This window comes from Bactrocera oleae, chromosome 6 (genome assembly GCF_042242935.1).
Source record: "Bactrocera oleae isolate idBacOlea1 chromosome 6, idBacOlea1, whole genome shotgun sequence".
NCBI classification, from domain to species: Eukaryota; Metazoa; Arthropoda; class Insecta; order Diptera; family Tephritidae; genus Bactrocera; species Bactrocera oleae.
In genome coordinates this window covers 56,319,801-56,339,497 of record NC_091540.1, presented here as the reverse complement: position 1 = coordinate 56,339,497, position 19,697 = coordinate 56,319,801, and the positions used below count along the sequence as shown (strand labels likewise).

The 19,697-nt window shown below is 41.5% G+C and overlaps 2 protein-coding genes across 7 annotated transcripts in view; one reads left to right on the top strand and one right to left on the bottom strand.

The window, feature by feature from the left end:
* Positions 1–19,684, top strand: part of LOC106616609 (uro-adherence factor A) — a 46,452-nt gene extending 26,768 nt beyond the window's left edge. For 4 of the 5 annotated variants that reach the window (XM_036360553.2, XM_036360556.2, XM_036360549.2 and 1 more), the window contains 6 exons: positions 1,870–3,437; positions 3,517–5,126; positions 11,556–13,560; positions 13,634–13,866; positions 13,965–14,198; positions 16,223–19,684. In XM_036360553.2, the coding sequence (XP_036216446.2) occupies positions 1,870–3,437; positions 3,517–5,126; positions 11,556–13,560; positions 13,634–13,866; positions 13,965–14,198; positions 16,223–18,764 (8,192 nt within the window). In that variant the 3' untranslated portion in view covers positions 18,765–19,684. Of the gene's footprint in view, positions 1–1,869; positions 3,438–3,516; positions 5,127–7,676; positions 11,213–11,555; positions 13,561–13,633; positions 13,867–13,964; positions 14,199–16,222 lie in introns of those variants that run through there. The other variant, XM_036360568.2, reaches the window with a different exon arrangement.
* Positions 1–19,697, bottom strand: part of Nelf-E (negative elongation factor E) — a 64,687-nt gene that overhangs the window by 43,684 nt on the left and 1,306 nt on the right. The gene's annotated exons all lie outside the window — the stretch shown is intronic.

Here is a 19,697-nt window from a genome sequence, read left to right as displayed (position 1 = left end):
ACTCATATGCAACCGCTTACACGCAAAAATAGACAACAATTAACCACCAGCCAAGTTCTTTAACGTTTTAATAACAAAAACAAATAGGAAAATTATAAAAATACACGCAAGCAAACATTTAATGAAGAATTTCAAACAAAAACACAGCGTAAGAATAAAGTGAAAAATTGAGAAAAACTAATAGAAAATAGGAAAATTAAAACAAAAACAAAAGCAACAAACGAAAAAACAGCTCACTCGCCTGGCCGCTGAGCGCTGCCAAATGGCCATTGGCGAACAAAAGCTACAAAAGCAGCAAAACCACATTAGCTGATCGTACGGCGATCTCCTGCGAATTTCCGAATTTCAACCGAAAGACCTAACTCAGTGTGCTTAAGGTCATAAACGCGATCGGGGCGAATAATTGCGGATAATGAGCAGCGTGTTTTTTTTTGTGTATTACGAAATTCATAGTTGAAATAGTTTTGAATGGGTGTCCTTTATATTATTTGAAAATTTGAAAGAACTCAAAATATAAAATAATAAAACAAAAAACGAATACGAACTTAAAGCATAGATTTGAGTGCATCATCTCTGTAGTAAAGTTATAGTAAAAGTGAAAAGGTATTATTTGTAAATAAGCTAAAAATATTACTAGCTCTTGACATAGTTTGAGTCATAAAAGCGCATGAATTATTTTTTTAAAAGCATCTGTTTGTACTATGCGTGTGCAGAAAAAAATTTCAAAATTTTCGGACAAAAAAACATTTTCGGACAATAAAATGTCAAAAATCTATTTTCTTGCTCTGAAATGTTTTAATGCAATTACGAAAATCAGTTTTTTGCTTTGAATTAATTTGTTACATCTTATTATGAAAATTATGAAAATCAATTTAACGCCCGACATTTTTTTATTGATACTGAAAATTAGAGACTCGTTTTTAAGAAATTAAAATTTCCGCTTTGAAAATGTTTTTTTCTTAATTTTTCAAATTAATTTCAAATACCTAGTACCTTTTTTTTTTGAAAATGCTTTTTAAAAATTTTGAAAATCGAAACCAAAAATGCTTTTTAAATATTTTGAATGTTAGATTTTTGCTCTCATGTTTTTTTAAATTCAGAAATCAAGTTTGTGCTCAAAAAATAATTTGTAAAAATTTTGAAAACTTCGGTTTCGCCCCAATTTTTTTTTAAATTTCGGAAATTGATTTTGCGCTCTGAAAATGTTTTTGGTTTAGTTTCGAAAATCATTATTGCGTTCCAAATTTTTTTTTTTTTAATTTCGGGAAAAAATTTTAGCTCGGCGTGTGCTTGGGGATGAACGTTTGTTTTGAAAAAATAAAAATTGTGTGGCATTTCGTAATTACAAGCATACATGATAATAAATTACATATCTTGTGCAACAAAATAGATGTTTTGGGTGCATATAAACAGGTGTGCTGTCATGTATGTCTCTTGAACGCAACAAGAAAAAATCGTATGATCGTCGCTGATTTCTAATAGATTGACCAAATTAATGGTCAGTGCTGACCTGTTGGAAACATTTTTGAAACTTCGCATACTCAAAGAACTTCAGTTTTTCGAAATTCGTTCTTATGTAATGTGCTCTTATGATATATATACATGCATACCATTATATACGTCACCGTACACTCGTGTTCGTACAAAAGTTCTTGTGCTGACGTCTCTTGTATTATTGCTGTTTCTGTTTCTGTTTCTATTTCAATTTTGTTTTATGCCGTGCCGATCACTTGTTTCTCATTTCACGCATAAAACCGAATTGTTTTGTGTGTACAATTGTACACCCCGCCCTGTATTTGTGCTATTAGAACTAAAATTAGAACCGATGCTGAATGGTGTATTAATTTTGGATTATTCTCTTGCTTATAGTGTCATTACCCGGTGCTGGAACTAGTCCAACCGAGCAACAGACCATACTTGAAGTGCTTAACAATAAGCAAACACAACAACAGCAGCAAGACGGAACAGAGGCAACGCCAACTGAAACAGCTACAACAACTGCCGGTACTCTAACACCAACAACAACACCGTCGCTAACAGCCGAAGGAGCAGCAGCAGCAGGCGCTGCAGTAAACGTTACGAACGATGAAATTGCAACGAGTACAGTTAATGTGCCGTTAGATGAGGTAGATGCATTAAGTGCCGATGATCTAGTCAGCAGTCAAAGCACAGCCAATACCGAAAGTAGTTCTTCTAGCAACGAAAGTGCAACGAGCCAAATACCCAATCCGGCAGTGACGTCAGCGCCGGCGACAATAGAGGCGGGACGAACAGAAAGTACGGAGCGCGAAGCGAGCGCGGTGACACAGCGTTCAACGAACACTGCTACTGTAGGTGACACAGCAGCGACGAAAGAAACGATTACAATTCAACCAATTGCCATCGATAGGCAATGTAGTACGAAAAGCAGCAGCAGCGCCGATCAGGGTCATGTACTTGATATTGAATCTCATTTGATTGAGACGTACAACGATTATCAAGCGACTGACGATAGTGTTGGTATTAACGAATTGCTACCTCAGCAAGATGAACTAACTGTGGGTTCGTCGAAAGTTGGGACGGATGTAAATGTACGAACGGTGATTGAAGTGGAGCCGGTTGGTGCGATATCGAAGAAACCCGTTGAGACTTTGCTGCCGACAAGACGGGTGCAGCGTGCCGAAAGTGAGTCAGAAAACCTTGATGACGCCAAAGTTGTGTCCGAAATTATAGCGGCAACTTTGAATGGCAAAGAAGACGCTGCTTTAGAAGAAAAAGAATCCGTAAAAGAAACGGAAACGGAGGCAGTAGAGAGCGTATTTGCGTTACCTAGCGAACCAAGTGACGCAATAAAAGCGACCGCAGAGAGGCTAGTAAATGAAATAGAACGTGAAGTCTTGGACGCGTTGCGGAAAGGCGAAGAAGCACAAAAACAAACAAATACTGAAGGCTCTGAAGCTTCAGAAAGACAAAATCAATTAAAAACTGAGGCCACCGAAGGCTCAGCAACCGAAACGCAAGCACCTAACAACGACGCAGAAGCAGAAGAAACGTGTAAAATAGAAGAAAAGACTGAACAAGCCACAACCTTATTAGATGAAATAAGCAACTCATTAACGCAAAAGGTCGACGCACAATTGTCCGAGGTAACAAGCATACTAAAGTCATCGAAATCTAGCCACGCCGCTAATGGTGATGCCGAACAAAACCAACACAACGAGCTTAAGATTGTGAATGTGCCTTCGCCGAAGACGCCATCGGATGAGGAGGAGCGTAAACAATTTTTGGAGTCTCTGCCGCATCTAGATAGTAACGCCGAGGCGCAAAAACTTGCCGACGATTGCAAACGTGAATACTATCAGTCGCTGAAGAAGTATTTGATACAGAGTTCAGCAGATCGACCACCAGTACCGTTACAGACTTATCGTTGGGAGGATTTGCGGCGTGCTAAAGAAAGGGTAAGTAGTAAAGAAGCATAAAATATAATATATTGGCGCTGTTATAAATGTTTTTACTGCTTCTTTTATTTCCATTTAGGGCGGCTACCCGTGGACACATTTATACAAACGGCCACTCGGTCCAGACGAGCAACCCGAAATTGTTTTACTTTTACGTAAATCACAAGAATTTCGCTTTCTTTCGGAATCTCCGAAGTCGCTGAAGAAAGTGCGCATAGACGAGCAAGTCATAGTTAAGCAACCCGAACGTTATATACAAGAGCTTTCGGAAGCTGAAGAGGACTATCCACAATCTGCGCCCGAAGACGAAGAAACACACAGCTTACGTAGCGAAAGTATTTCTTGTGTCTCGGACTCGATACTTGCCACCGGAAAACCACGGAAGTCAACGCGTTTGGATAAAATACGTGGTTATTTGAGGCGACGCAAAGGTGGGCGCACCAACGAAGACGCACAATCATTGCCTTGCGCCTCCATAAGTAGTAGTCGACGACATAGTCAGGAAAATTTAGCGGAACCACAACCGAATCCACAAATTCTTGTGAACGGCAATAACACCGAACAGAAGCATTGTTACCCCATAATGAAGAAATTAAAAAGTATGGCAGATCGCCAAAAGAAACGCTTGAATATAAAGCGTATACATTTGGGAAAAGATGAGAAGATTGTGCTGGGTGAAGAAACGAAAATTTTGAAATTAAAAAAATCACCAAAAGCAGAACGCGGTGAAATACCACATTTCATAGAGAAACAAGATTCTGACGATGTGTTGGAGATTATGGAATTGGATGAGTCGCCGAGTCGTAAGCGCAGAGATGATGGCCGACAAGACGAAGAGCGACCAGAAGCTGCCAACGGCATACAAGAAGAGAATGAACAGATGGATACAAATCAGAGCGAGGCAGTTGGCATTGTTGTGCCCGATGAGATCATAGAAATACCGAAGTTAGTGAAAAACAACAGTGAACTACCCACTACTGGTAAAGAGGCTGAATCAACAGAAAACTTGCAGCAGTCGGAAGAAATTGAAGCAGACGCTACTGCAATTGAGGCTGACGTCACTGCAATTGAGGTTGCAACAACTGCAGCGCCACCAAAGAAGGCGCCACGTTTGCGGCGAGAGCATGTATATGAAGAAATAGAATCTGACTTGCCGCCAGAAGTGTTGACTCAACCCCCAACAACAGATGTGGGAGTGTTGGAGCTAGGCGCTATTGAGACGCTCAAAGAATCTCTGGCGAAGCAAGACAGCTCAGCATTGAAGCATATTGAAGAAGGTATAAAGCCATTGCCACTTGACCGCATGGGCAGCAGTGAAGAGGATCAAGTGGCCGCAGCCACTGCCGCCGCCGCTGCTGACAAGCCCACCATTAATTTGCTAGCACCACTATCCTCCGTCGACTCCGCGTCATCGGATGAGGACCGCAATCGCGCACAACTCTCACCTGTGACAGAGGAAAGTGATGCAGCGAGTGTTGAAGATAATCTGCGCATTGTTGACGATCACGAACCGATCGATCTGAAGCCGGCCATTAAGAAAGAAGTCTCACCAGCGCCATCGGACAAAAAGGTGACCTTCTCGCATGTGGAAGACGAAGCGGAACCACATCGTGAAGATATCGAATTGCCAACGGAAGTGCAGGAGGCAACGCAAGAAGCTGCACAGCGCAAGAGATGGACGAATATGAGGTGAGTTCAGTTTGGCACTAATACTAAAGGTTGTGTGTGAAAAATTACCGCTATATTCATGCTAATCATCATCTTTGTAAATGTGTGCATTGCTTTCAGAAAAGTATCTCTTTTGCTAATACATTTCCTAATGATACCGTTACTAACTCCACGCCACTGCAGACAAACAAGCCCAGTACTTGTATATATCACAAACTCATATATTTATGTACATACGCACATATAACAACATATCACATAAGACACAAATTGGCAACGCACATACAAACATAACTGTATATACCTACAAACCTGAATCTGTCAGAGGTGAGTGGTTATATAATTTTTCTATTACAACCCTAAACCTTCTATTATTATGCTTCGGTGAATGAATCGATCATTTCGTATAACTGGAGAGGAAAATTGTTATTCCTCGAACTGTTAAACGATCCGTTCGAGTAGCATTTAAGAGGGGGAAAATATTATGAGTAGACATTTGACATAAACTCTTAGTGTCCGAGAACAAAAAATATTTCCAAAAAACCTTATAGTTTCATATGTCAGTGACCTCTGGGTGTAGCTAGTAGGAACTCAAATCAAATTACATAACTGTTTCTTTAAAAGCGGACTCGCACAAAGATAATACTTGAGAAATGTTTTAGGAATTCTTCCATGTGAAGTTTAATATTTAGAAGAGCAGTTAAAGCCCTAGGTTTCGATTGTTTTAAAAATTAAAAAATGCACGATAGCATCAAAAATCTATAAAAAAGGGCGTAATAATACCGGTAAATCTTAGATTGAAAACTTGTAAGATAGCTGAGGATTGGTGGACTCAACTAAGGGGTACATTGTAATTTTTGGAACATATGGTGGTCGATGCTCAAACTCGAATATAGCACAACCAAGTGGTCATTTTTAACCGGAGCTAAATTGTGTGCAGGCAATATGGTAAATCCTGAGCAATATAGTCGTGAGCAAAGAACTTGAACATATAAATGTAAACATTATTCTAAGACGTTCGATACATACATACATACTATATGTAAATATATTCAGCATTGATTGGAGATCTCATTAAGATCAATTCGATTGGACCAAACTTTATCGGAAACTAAGTTGGGAAAACTGAAAGTATCTTCGAATTTTAGGAATTTTAGCAACAGAGAAAGTGGCGAATTAACCTATATTGAAATAAAACTCACAAATGGTCGTTACATTCTTTGCTCAGAATTATTCTTATCTATATCTACCTTTTTGGAAATACTCGGAGTTTGGAAGAAGGAAGAAGACTCGCTCCGTTTGCCAGTGGCCTTTGCTAAGAATTTCCCTTATCTATATATACCATTTTCGAGCCTTTGTTAATCCCGGCGAACGTAAATTGTGTTCTGCGAATGATTCATAACTCGATTTGACATGGTAGAACATAAGAACTCATTGGCATTCGATAGAACTATTCCATATATCATATTAATTAGCCATGAAACTGTATATATACCTGACCATCGCTTGTGAATGAGATTGCGACGGAGCTTCCGTAAAGAAGTAATGAAAGTAAGATTATTACTGAGCACTATGAGGTCTGTCTAACCACGGTGAAAAAAATCCTTAAGAGTTTAGGAAGATTATGTATATATATAATATATATGTTTTGAAAATGGAAAAGAACGAGGAGACCACATCATATTTCTGGTACAACCTATGTATGGTTTTTGAGGTATTTCATTCATTGATGGTACCGTTTTAGTTCGCTGGTGGTGAGGCTAAGTTCTTGGAATGGCTCTAAGCACTTCAGTATTGGTAGTAGTCGACGAAGGAAATGGGACGAAAAGTAATAAGCGTGTACCTGATACAGATCGGTAGCACTACAACACTACAAGTTTTCGAAAAATGTACTACATAGGGACTCTTCAGCGTACAATTAGATAAGGATTGTGATGCACTTCATTTTGATATTTATAGAATCAATTATGCGATAAAATACATTGAAAACTGGGAAGATTAACGTGTTTATACGACTCCAGTGCAATTTTCAAAATACAAAATTATTTGGCACAACGTTTGCGAAGAAATTTATGCATATACATAATTCGTATGGGGAAATATATTACATCACAAATACTGCTATAAAATTCATTGTGATTTAGAAGATGTTTACAAAGACCAGGCAATACTTAAAAGCGGCTGGCAAGTGTGGCACACGGTGGCGTGGCCAAGTGTACATTTCTGGCACGGCGGCCAAGTAAAATGAAAAGAAAAACAGAAAAATGAAATAGCAAAATACTTTAGCGAATGCTAAACACAATTATTAACATGTCGTGTTTATATATAAATCGCAGATATATAATATTCTTTTTGTATAACTCATTTGTTTTTGGTTGCCCGACGCCGTTGAATGTTGAACGATCGAAAAAGTGAAAATAACTCAAATAAATGCTACGATTTTGGCTAATTTTAAAACAAAAATAAAAGGAAAAAGATGTGAAATTGTTTTTGTAAACACGAAAAATGCGCACAGCTTTCATCGTCAACAGCCGACGACTCTTGCCATTACAGCTAAAATGTGAAAAGCTCTCAGTCCTGGCTGAAATTCGTAACGATGCAGACGCTCGGTTGGCGTTGGACGCGCGAATAGCGAAACAGTTACGGTGCTGTGACAGAAGATAAATCTATTTAAGAATATCCTAAATGTATAGCATAATATAAGCACGATGCGACAGTTAGAAAGCAGCAAATTCTTGGCTGCAAGTGTCCAATACGTTTAAGTGCGAGTTCGTGCAGCCGAATTATTATTAATTTTTTTTTACAAAATATTGTGTTGTTGTTATGCGCATAATTTACGCAAAATTTTCGACTTTTTAGTGGCGTAAATATGTGTAAATGGTAACCGTTAAAACTGTTTGAAATTTTTATCACTCCGAACGCCGAAGCAAACCCGAAGAAACCATCGAAAATTCTATTTTTTTTATAACTTTTTAATAAAAATTTTCAACGAAATATAAAATTTTACCCAAACTGTTATGCCTAGCCGCGGGCAGCGCTCTCAAACGTATGTGTGTTTAAAAATAGCGTAAGCAAAAACCGAAAAAATACAACAAAAAAAATAAAGCATAATAAAAACAAACTAAAGATCTACGAGCGCAAAAAAAGACAACTACGTCAATCTTCAATCGAACATTATTGCTGGTACCAACCGTGACACTTTACAAAGTAAATAGCAGCTACTTTACACCCGCGTGCTTGGTCTGCCAGAGCGCTTGGTGCATAAAGCTTTACAGCTGAACAGACCGCAAAGCTCTCGTCAGCATGAACCCACGACGTTCGGCCTCGGTTGGTGCATTACCGGCCGAGAAGCGGCATTTTGTGTCGCGCAACGAAAGCACCAGTGGAGCTTCGCTCGATGTACGCTGCGCTTGTCAGTACTTTCAATGCGATTCGCTGCTGCCCGATCGGGTGAATCCCGCCACTGATTCACGTCCCACTTCGACTATGGGCTTCCACAGTGATGTGGGCAGCGAACGCGCCCAACTGCATTCCCCCAACCCATTTCAGCATGTTAATTTAGGTTCCGCGATACAGATGGATCAGCTGTCAACACGTAGCTATAATATCGGCAGTAATGCGCATATGGACATTGATCGGCTCTCTATGCGTAGTGTGGGCGCACATAATACGTTGGACCAGAGCACAACACAGGTGGATATCTCGTTTGTTGATAAATATCCCGAATTGGAAGAGGTGGCACGTTCGCGTGGTTTGGTCGTAAGTAGTATTTCGGATGCACAGGATAATGAAATGACTGGCCCGCCAACTACATTTATGGCAGGGCAGCGCGGTCGTCAGATGTCGTTGAGTCGTCGTATGTCTAGCGGTGGCATGCGCGATCCGGAGACTTGGTCCACGCGTAGCGTTACCTCATTGCGTCGCATCTCACGTTCGCCATCTAAATCGGATCTCTTTGTGGCCGATATTAATATACCAACAACACGGACGGAAACTCGTTTTGAAATGCGCTCAGCAAGTACAAGCCGTCGCACTTCTAATGTTGATCTTTCACATTTTGCCTCGCATCGTGCAATGCCTGCATTGTTGCACGGAGGTGTTCCTGCATCGCATACTGATATTTCAAACGCATTTTCGCTCACTACCTCGCCACAGCTACCACAACAGCAGGCGCCTAAATTGACTGCACCGCAATTGAATTTAATTGCACCCACACCGACGCCGAACACAGATGCTATCGACATGCGTCCAGACTTCGAGCGTGCCACAGCTTCAAGACAGAGGTCGCCTTCGCCGTCGGCAACTGACTACCGTATCGCCAAACCGCCAGTGTCTACGGACTATATGCGTCCGGAGGAGAATAAAGAAAATATGTATTATGCGGCAATGGGCGGTGTGATGCCACAGAATCGACCAATTGATGTGTCCAACTTTTCTGCTTATGAGGATGATAATACAGTCGAATTGCCAGCACCGGTGGTCACCAAACCAGCAGCAACTACGTGGCGACCTTTTACAAGAGCGCGCTCACCGAAACCTACACCGATAACTGTGCCGTCCACAGCCATCACTACAGATCCTCTACAGGAAGTCGTTAGTGAGTTAGAAAATATAGCAGCTACTAGAAATGTTGAAGATGTGTACGATAACATACGTTTGCAGACAACGCGGCCACCTTCACTCGGTGGGGATGATGCACATCCGCCTTCTTTACATCCCACCGAAGAAACAAGCATACGAATTGTCAGCGCCATACCCGCAGTTGACATCGATCGGCTGGTGCAGAGCGAAACACAGAAGGCGGTTGAAGCGCGTCTGCGCTCTAAATCCCCACCACCACCATCAGCAAGGAAACGTGCACAATCGCCGCAAAATCGAATGGACTCATTACAGCTGCCTGGTGCTGTTGATACAACTAACTTCTCGACCGAGCAAACGCAAACAGCGAGTAAGCCTACGCCGTTGAAGCGACAACGTACACCGGAACGTAATATGTCACCGGATGGACGAAAAAAGCCGGCGACAAGTAATCAATCTTCGGAGGCTCAAACTATTGAATTCCATTACACCGATTTAAACACCGAAATGCCGCTGCAAGACGCTCCACACGAAGTGAAACCTACTTACACATCCAGATTCAAATCAATGTTTACGTCCAATAAAAGTGGTACAGCGGAAGCACCGCAACTAGTTGAACCAATCTTTACGTCAGAACGTCAAAAATCACCTTCGCCTCTACGTCGGACATCGCCAACACCGCCGCGTGAGAAATCGCCTTCCCCAGTACCTGCCAAATTGATGGGCATGTTCACTAAATCCAAGCCAACTCCAATATCCATCGTCACTGGTAACTCGGCTGTTGTAACGAAACCACCTCAGAAGGAACAAATGTCCGTCAAAGTAACCGAGACTTTCTCATTAAAAGTCGATGAAATGGATCAGTACAATGCACGTCCAAATAAACCCCCACCAAGTTCGATACAGCCCACGCCACCTATTACCGCTTACAGCAGTCGCGAGGACTTTTTGAATTCCGAACAAGTTTCCGTTAACATAACGGATGCTTTTGCGCCGGTCGTAATACCTGCAATGAACCGGGAGCAGTTTATGGCTGGAAATAGAACATTTTATAGCAGCGAAATTGATGCGCAATCGCGTCGCAGCGAATCGGAGCTCAATCGGGGTAGTAAAGAACCATCGGTGGGTGGGGTAAGTGGTAGCCACTTTCATATACCCAAAGGTACACTAATTTCGGTACCGATAAATATCGGCGCCGGTAGTAGTGGTGATTTGGGGCAACAATCGTCATCAGCTGATGCTTCACAACGAAGCTTACCACCGCGTCCACGTCCACCATCGGCCGACGGGCGGGTAGTGAAATCGAAATTGGTACGTAAATCATCCTTTATGGATGGACGAACACAGTCGCAGGATCGTGCACAAAAATTGCACGGTTCACATGAAGATTTATATAGTACGCGTATGACTAAAACCGTTAGTTTCAATTTCGATGAACGTAAATCACGTTTGTCCGAATTCGAAAGTTCCAATCTGTCTCAACAACAAAAAGATAAGAAAGAATTTCTCGAAAGGACGTACTTTTTTCGGTAAGAATGCTAACCTTTTGAACGCCCACTGGTCTTTCTGACATTACTTTGACTCCACAATGACACACATTACCTACACATGATCACTAAGGCCGACAACATAGTGCAGCGAAATGCAAAAGCATCGATTCACACATATTCGGTTCCACATATATGGTTTCATCTTTCTTTTCTTAATTCTACTCGTTGCTTTGCCCATGCCACACTATGTGCTTGGTCTAAAAGAAACTCATTTGTGTACTAACCTAACAACAACTCCAGCTTTCCTACAAATACTAATGACGTCTTCTATTAAAAAAAGTCTTATTTCAAATATATTGTGTTAATTTTCTTTCCTTTCCAGTGATCATGAATATGAACCGATCGCAGCACCCGCTGAAGACGAGCAAGCTGCGGCGACACAGTCACAAACTGAAAAATCAGAGCTCGCGCGAAACATTGAGAAGTTGCATGAAGAAATCAAAGACACTGAAGATTTCCAGCGAGATTTGGAGGAGCGTTACTTTAGTTCCGAAGCGACCACGCCACGTACGGAGTCGCGTACGGATTATGAAATACATACTAGTCAAGTTGATTCAAGTGCCTTGGAGGAGCTGCCCTTGAAGCCCGAAAATCGTAAGAAAGGCTTTATGGCTAGCGCACAGGATCGCACGCGTAAAATGCAAGCGGGCTTAAAGAATCAAGCCGGCAAAATTAAAACTAAATTGCGCGCACCAGCCAAGAAACCGGCATCGTCGAGTCCGAAAGCCAAGGAGCGTAAACGCTTTAAGGCTCCCGAGTTCTCGAAAATTAAGATGCCGGAAATTAAACGGCCCGATATGTCGAAATTGAAAGACTTCAAACGTCCAGAATTCACGAAATTCAATAAGCCTGACATGTCGAAATTCAAATTACCCGAGAAATTCACAACGCTGAAGCTAAAAAGAAGTAAGTCGTTTAAGGAGAATGAGACACAGGATGAGGAAATGGAGGTAGCTACACAACAAATAGACGACGCACCAGGCGCACAGCCACAAAAAAAGAAGTTCGAATTCAATTTCGGCACCTACCCCAGAGCATTTCGTAAGAAGAAACCAGTGGAAACGCAAGCATCACTCGGTACGGACACGGATACAGCGGGAGTCAGTGTAATACCGAGCACTGAAACGCAACCATCGCAGGAATCCTCCAATTCACCGCAGGGCGATCGCGGTCCTGGGCCTGTGCGTTCGCGTTGGGCTGACAAATTCTCTGATGTCAGCTATAATGATAGCGAGGGTTCACGTTATCGCCGTTATGGCAGTGAACAGGAAAGCTTCGATCGCGAGTCATCACTAGAACGCCGTATGAAAGATGATTTGGAAGAGACGGAGAGTGAGGTGCAAGAGATGGGTATATTGGGCGGCGTTGCTGATACCAAGCAGTTTGCCGAATTCGATGAGGAGAATCGCGCCATACATGAGATATCGAAAATGCGTGCCGGCGAATTTCGTAGGCGTCCGATGGTGCATCAAGACTCCGATCTACGCTCCGAAGACAGCAAAGATGTTGAGGGGTGGACCGAGAAAGAGATTGAAAAGAATAAATTGTTACGCAAAGCCGAATTAGAGGCTGAGGCAAGTTACTTAAAATATCCCTCCGACGATGTGTTGCCACAAGAAACGCAATCAACTGCGAGCTCTGGCAAGAAAGTTGTTATGGAAGAAATTGACGACGATGAATTTTTCCTACGCAAACGTGGTGTCTCCGAAGACAACATCGAGTTGCGACAGTATATAAGTAATGCTATACGGGAGGGTTACGACAGGCCCATTAATGCACTGGAACATGTAGGACAAGTCAGGGAAAGCGTGGAATATAGAGACTATGATATTCCTCCGCCGAAACCTAAGCGACTACACAAAAGCTATCGGCCACAAGACGTGTCGCAAGATCTCGAATCTCAGCGCAGTGAATATGGCGACGATTTGTCGATGTCACAAAATGGCAGCGATTACTTCAATACGCCCAAACGTCCGCTGCGTAAGGGACGCAGTCGTAGCAAATACTCTATGGATAGTCAAGATTTTCCCGTAGCTGAGCATATACGACACGAGCCGTATTTCGACGACGACGAGGAATATTTACGACCGCCACGCAACAGTTACAAAGACCGCGAGAATGAGGTGGAAATGAATGACTTGGATATAATAGGCAAACAGGTCTTCCCAGCCGAGCCAGAGGGTGTCAACGATGGGGTGCCACCGCCGCAAGCGCCCAGACGTCGCAAACGTGATACGACGCGAGACAATTCAATGGATAAGGATTCGTATATGAACGGTTTCGGTGGTCGATCGGTATCGAATAGTCGTTTACAGCCAACCGACGATGTAAGTGTAATGAGTTTTGGGATCTCTTAGCGTCAAAGCTTACTTTCTTTTTTAATGCGCTACAATAATTTAGGTAATAGTTTATCGCACTGAACACGAATATCCTATTCCCCTCGCCGAGACGGAAAAATTCACACCAGCGTTGGAAACTCGCAAATCTAGAGCGACTAGCCGATACGACGAAGACGATCGCACGTCACGTGGCGCTGATTCCCTGGGTTACGATGATCACGAGGAATTGCAAGCCGATCGTGACTCAAATGTGGACAGAGACAAATACATGATCGATATGATGGAGAACGATGGGTGCGTAAACTAGTCTAACTAGAGCTAACTTTTTAGAGATATTTTTTGTAAAAAATTTTTTAATTTTGTCGTGTATTTTTTGATTTCTCTTGGCGCAGCTACGCGATCGTTCGAAAGGAGCACTTGCCGAAGCCAACGCCGCCAGCGCGCCGAAAGAAATTCTCACGTTCACCCGGCGAGCGTTTTGCCTCTATATCCAGCGGCTCTGCGAAGAGCAACACGCCGCCGCCCGAGCGTCCGCCACCACCTCGCTCCTACACACCGTCCACAATTGAAGAACCAGTGCCGCCGCGCCGCAAATCAGCTACTAGCTTAGAAGTGGCGCCGCAAATGTAAGCACGAAAAAAACAAAAGCAAAAACGCACGTTTGAATGCAATATTTTTGAGAAAGAACACTTTTGAGTTTTGTTACATTCTCGATGGAGTGGCCAAATTCAAACACTGAGCGCACTTTGCTTTATTTCATTGTTTGTTTTGTTTTTGTAATGCTTAATTTACTAAAATTTTGATTTTGTTTTGTGAAATTATTGTTGTTTTAAAATATTTTTGTTGTTACTTGCTTAAATGTAAACGTTCATTAGAATTGTAAGTAGAGCGTACATATCGAGATCGAATTCCATTGTTATTAATATTGTTTATTTTTATTTTATTTATAATATGTATGTATGTGTTTGTGTTTAATGAGCAAAGCTTGACTCAAATAATATTTTTTTATGCTTGCTTTAAAGGCTACAGCGAATACTAGAATATACTTAGTAGCAGTAATTCATAAAATATAAGGGGTGTTCTAAACATTGTCAGACAGGTTTCTAGCAATTTCATCGGTATTTGGTCACATACTCGCTTATATAGATATTCACACTTGGTATTAGTCATCATTCGAAACACGCTCTAAACTTCCAAAAAAAAAATTCAGTAAAAAAGTATTTTTTGTAACTTTCTTCGAAAAAATATATTTTGAACTTGAAAAAGTTCTTAAAAGAGAAATTTAGTAAAAGTAGATTAAGTTTTAATCTATGAGATTATGAGCACATAAAGGCGGATTTATGTGAGATAAAATCTAGCTGAATAGAACGGATATTTGAGTCATTAACTTTCCCCTGTTTTTGCACCATAAGTTCTTTTTTGTCCATTGCATATTCCAAATAATGCTATTCTAATAAAAGATTAATCCTGAACCATACAGATCATACAAAATCATAATTAGAGAGAATTGAATATAAAAATTTTATAGATAAATGTCTTTAATTAAGCTTCAAAAAGAAGATTTTTGGTCGTCGGACCGGAAAAAGCCAGACACTCGAGGACTTGAGGTACAATAATGATAGTTAGGCTATTGCTGGCGATATAGTTTTTTTTTCAAAGACGGTGGAGTAAACATTTTTGATTTTCGGGAAAATAAGATATAAGTGAAATTATTGGCTATCACGAATTGAAAATTTATATTTTTAAGATTTGACATTTTTGACAGTTTCTTTTCTTATTTTTACTAAGCAAGTAAAAGTTTAATAAGCGTTGTTTTAAGAACTACCCTAATATTTATTATTATTGGTGATTTTTTGTGAGATTATATAGATTATATATTTTTGCTATTCCTTATTCGAAATATCGAATATTAGACTTTAGCCGGCGTATATATTATAAAAGGGTACAAACATTGTTTATTAGTTATGGGACCAAGAACAGATCTTGTGGCAATATACTAGCGTTTCTTAAGGCGACTTAAGTTGTTGGTGATATTTTCAATTGTTCTAAACAACTTGTATGAAGACTCGTTTAATTTATCTTAAGCTCATTCTTAAAATCGGTAGCTTGAAACCACTGCAATATAGAGATAGAGATCCGATTTTTTTCAAAAATTAAAATACCAAATTAAGTGGATACATATTATATTGATATATTTTTGAATATTTCATTTACAGTTATAAAAAAAATATTGTTTTTAAATTTAGAACGCCCCTAATGCTCATAAGCTTACAGGTCGAAATCATTTTTATGGAGGCTTCAGCACGAACATGTTATTATTTATGATCAATATTTAAACTAACTACAAAAACAAACACACTCACATACATTTAAAGCTACATACATACAAACTACATCTAAAAATACATAAACGAAAAAAATTATAATAGAAAATAAAAATACATTGCAAAATATTTATTTTGTTTCGTTTTGGTGTTTGTTTCTTTTCTTTTTACATATTTTTCGAAATTTTTCGTTCGTTGCTTACATTGTTGTTGTTGGTTTTAGTTCTTGGCGGTTTCGCTTTTCAGTAGCTCTACTAACCACCACTTATTACCTCTTCTCTTTGTCTACATTATTCACTCTCTTTTACGACCCATTCTTGTCTTAGACTGGAGGATGATTACGAAGAGCCCGAAGCTTTGCAGCAGGAGCGTCCCGAATCACCACGCGACTTGCAGTCCGGTGCAATTATAAATAAAATGAAATTCCGCCCATTGCCACCACCACCACGCCCACCGCGTGAGAAGCGTCAACGCGCCGAAAATAAAAGCTCGGCGCATAGCGCTTTCGTGTCGTTACACGAACGCGAGTTCGTCGATGATAAAATTGCGACCTCGTCCACTGCGGATAGCTACGATCCGACCGATGTGGATTTGGAAGAGGAAGAAACGCGCCTACCCGAAGTGGAGGTGTCCACGCAAACCGATCCGCTACCAGACGACTTCGAATGTGAAGAGTTCGAAATCACCGAAGATATGCGCATCATTGAGCCGCGTATAAATAGCATGCGCAAGACTCTGGATGAGCTGCTGCGCGAGGAAGAGTTGAAGATTAAAGCTGTCGAAGAGGCGGCTGCGGCACCACTTACAGAAGAAGAGCAATTGACGCGCGGTTTGCAACGTTTCCGCGATGCGAATCAACGCAGCATGTCAGAGCGTTCGCGTGCTTCCTCGCAAGCCGATCGCTCCAAGTCACAAAGTCGTCCACCAACACCCTCCGCTGTGGTGATCGAGCGACGCATTTCCACACCTATACCCAGTCAACAGGCCGAGACCATGTTGGAGGCATCATTGATTGTGCGTCCAATTGACGATTTGGACCTTGAGGAGGAAGCCTTACGTAGAGAGGGTCTCCTTACGGATAGCGAACAGCAGAGTAAATCCGATGTAGAGGCCAGCACATCACATGACGAAGAGGAAGAGTCAAAGCATGCAATTAGCGATTATTCAGTCGGACCGAGCTCTGAGGAACTGAATGCCGCGCTGGACGAACTACGCGCACAAGCTGACAGCAATTATGAAGAGGAAAAGGATGAGGCTGAGTTAAGCGAATATGCTAGTGAATATGAAAAGCACTCAGATGAAGGTACACTGGCGAGAAGTAGTTACGAGCGCTATATTGGAGGGGAAACGTCTGGAAAGGAGGATGAGGAAGAACTCGAGTTAGATGTAGCGGAAACGAAAGAAGAACGACTGCAAGAAATCCATACAGACAGTGAGCGGTACGAAGCGTCTACAATTGCTGATGAAGACGAGCAGAAAATGAGCGAAATCGAAGAAGCGCCAACGGAAGAGGAGGATGCACAGAAAATAAGCGAAATCGATGAAGCGCCAACGGAAGAGGAAGACAACGTAGCGCCTACAACAGCTGAAGAAGTGACACCGACCCTTCTTGTACAAGATAAACATTTCACTTATGAAGAAAAGGCTGAAAGTCTAGTGGAAACACGCGACACCGCCGACGCGGCTGCAGTGGTAACTGAAAGTGTTGAGGAAGCAACGGCATTTGAAGAGCCACCACTACCACCGCCGCGACGAAAATCAACCACAGCATTAGAGCTACCACCCACGCTAACTCTAGTGGAAGAGACTTGGAAGGAATTAACACCTGTGCCAACGTTAGCAGCAGCGCCACTAGCGCAAGCTCAACCTCAGCTCCCTGCACATTTAGGCGAACTTGAAGTTGAACGCTTACGCGTGCATGCGCTACAAGCCGGACAAATAATGGTCTCACAGCTGCATGGTGCGCAAATATCCGCCGAAGAGCTGGAGTGTAAATCGGGCAATTTGATTGTCAAAAATATAGCTTTGCCAGACGGTTTCATTGAGGACATTGTGGAGCGTGTGCGTACCACCGATCGCAGTCAGCTGTTGACTGTCGAGACACAAACTAGCTTACAAGCGAGCAGCGAGGAACGATCGCCGGCGCGTGAAGTGGTGCCGCCACCAAAACCGCCACGTCAACGCGACTTGGAAGCCAGCAAGCGTACAGCAGTCGATACGAGCGACGAGATAGCGCTGCAACAGCTAAGAAATTACGATGAAGAAACACAAACCGATCCGTTGGCATATCCAACACATATGACTGTCCCACCGCCCGTTTACGCCACAACCGAATATCTGCAATCATTGCCACCGTTGGGTTTCTATAATCTCCGACGCGCCGACGAACCGCCATACAGCGGCAGCGCCGACGGCAACGAAGCCAACGCACAACAAAGAAGACAACAACATCATCACCACCATCATCATCATCGCCACCACCGCAGATGCGATTCATCATGTTCGGAGTGTGAGGATTACGATGATTTGGGCGAACGTGAGGAGACGCGTTCGCGCTCGCACAGCAGACGTTCGCGCAGCAGCACACGCCCACCAAACGAACCACAGACCGTAGTAAAGGCGGGCAAGCAATTCATGTCGGCCTGCAGCCTATCGTTGGTGCAATTACTGAACCGTGTGACTGCCGCAATTCGTGGCGCTGAGGCGGACAAGAATGTCGAAGGTCAAGTACATCATATACCGACATTGCTGGCGCTCTTCGTGGTCATATCATTCACGCTGATTGTGTATATGCTTGCGGGCCGCAGTGTGCACACACATCATTGGGACTTCTTCAATCCACCAGGGAATGGTGCGCGCCAGTCATAGGAGTACCGGTGGATCATGGTGAAGATATATAGTCTATTTTAGTTCCTCTTTTTCCAATCGTCGTATGCGTTTTGCCCACAACCACAAGCCGTTGTCGAGCGTGTGTGTTTGAAAGCTGTTTGCATTTTATGTTTTATATGGAAATTCGAATCTGAAAATACCTATGTACTTTTGAAACAGTTATATACATAGAAATGAAATACGAATATCAGGGAACGACGCTTCGCGCTGAGCGCGCATGCTCTGTATGCTATAAGATATTAGCTAGCTGAGCGCCAGCTGAGTCTTTGTATTGGTTTCGGCGAACAGTTCAACTAAGCGACGAAGTAAAATTTAATTAAATTGTTGCAATAATTTTGTACGAAAAATTAATAAATAAACGACGAAGTGCGACGAATATGCAATAAGCAATTTCTACAAAACTAACAAACGCTTATTAACAACGTATGTTGCATATGTATTTGCATATAGATATGTAAATATGTTTAGGATATACAGACATACATACATACATACATATATTTTTGCAATGAAATTTTCATAATGGACCTAAAATTTTAAAATCCTGTTATTGATGGCATATACGCATATTACATATGGTATATAAATACGTACGTTGCCGTATCAAGTATCGTTATTGTTTTCTATTACTCTTTTTTATAAGTTTCTTTAATTTATTAAACTTTGCAGTAATCGAAGATGTTTTTATTATTATCATTATAATTTTTGATTAAATGTAAGCAATCAAATAGTTTATGTGTTAATTTGATCGCTTAAAATTTATGCATTATTGTTAACTAAACTACAATATTTATTATTTATTATAATTATATATTCAAAATTCATACACACGCATATTTAGAAATACTGAAAGTGTAAAATTTTTCAATAAAATAAAGTTCAAATAAACTACTTGTGTACGTATTGTTGACG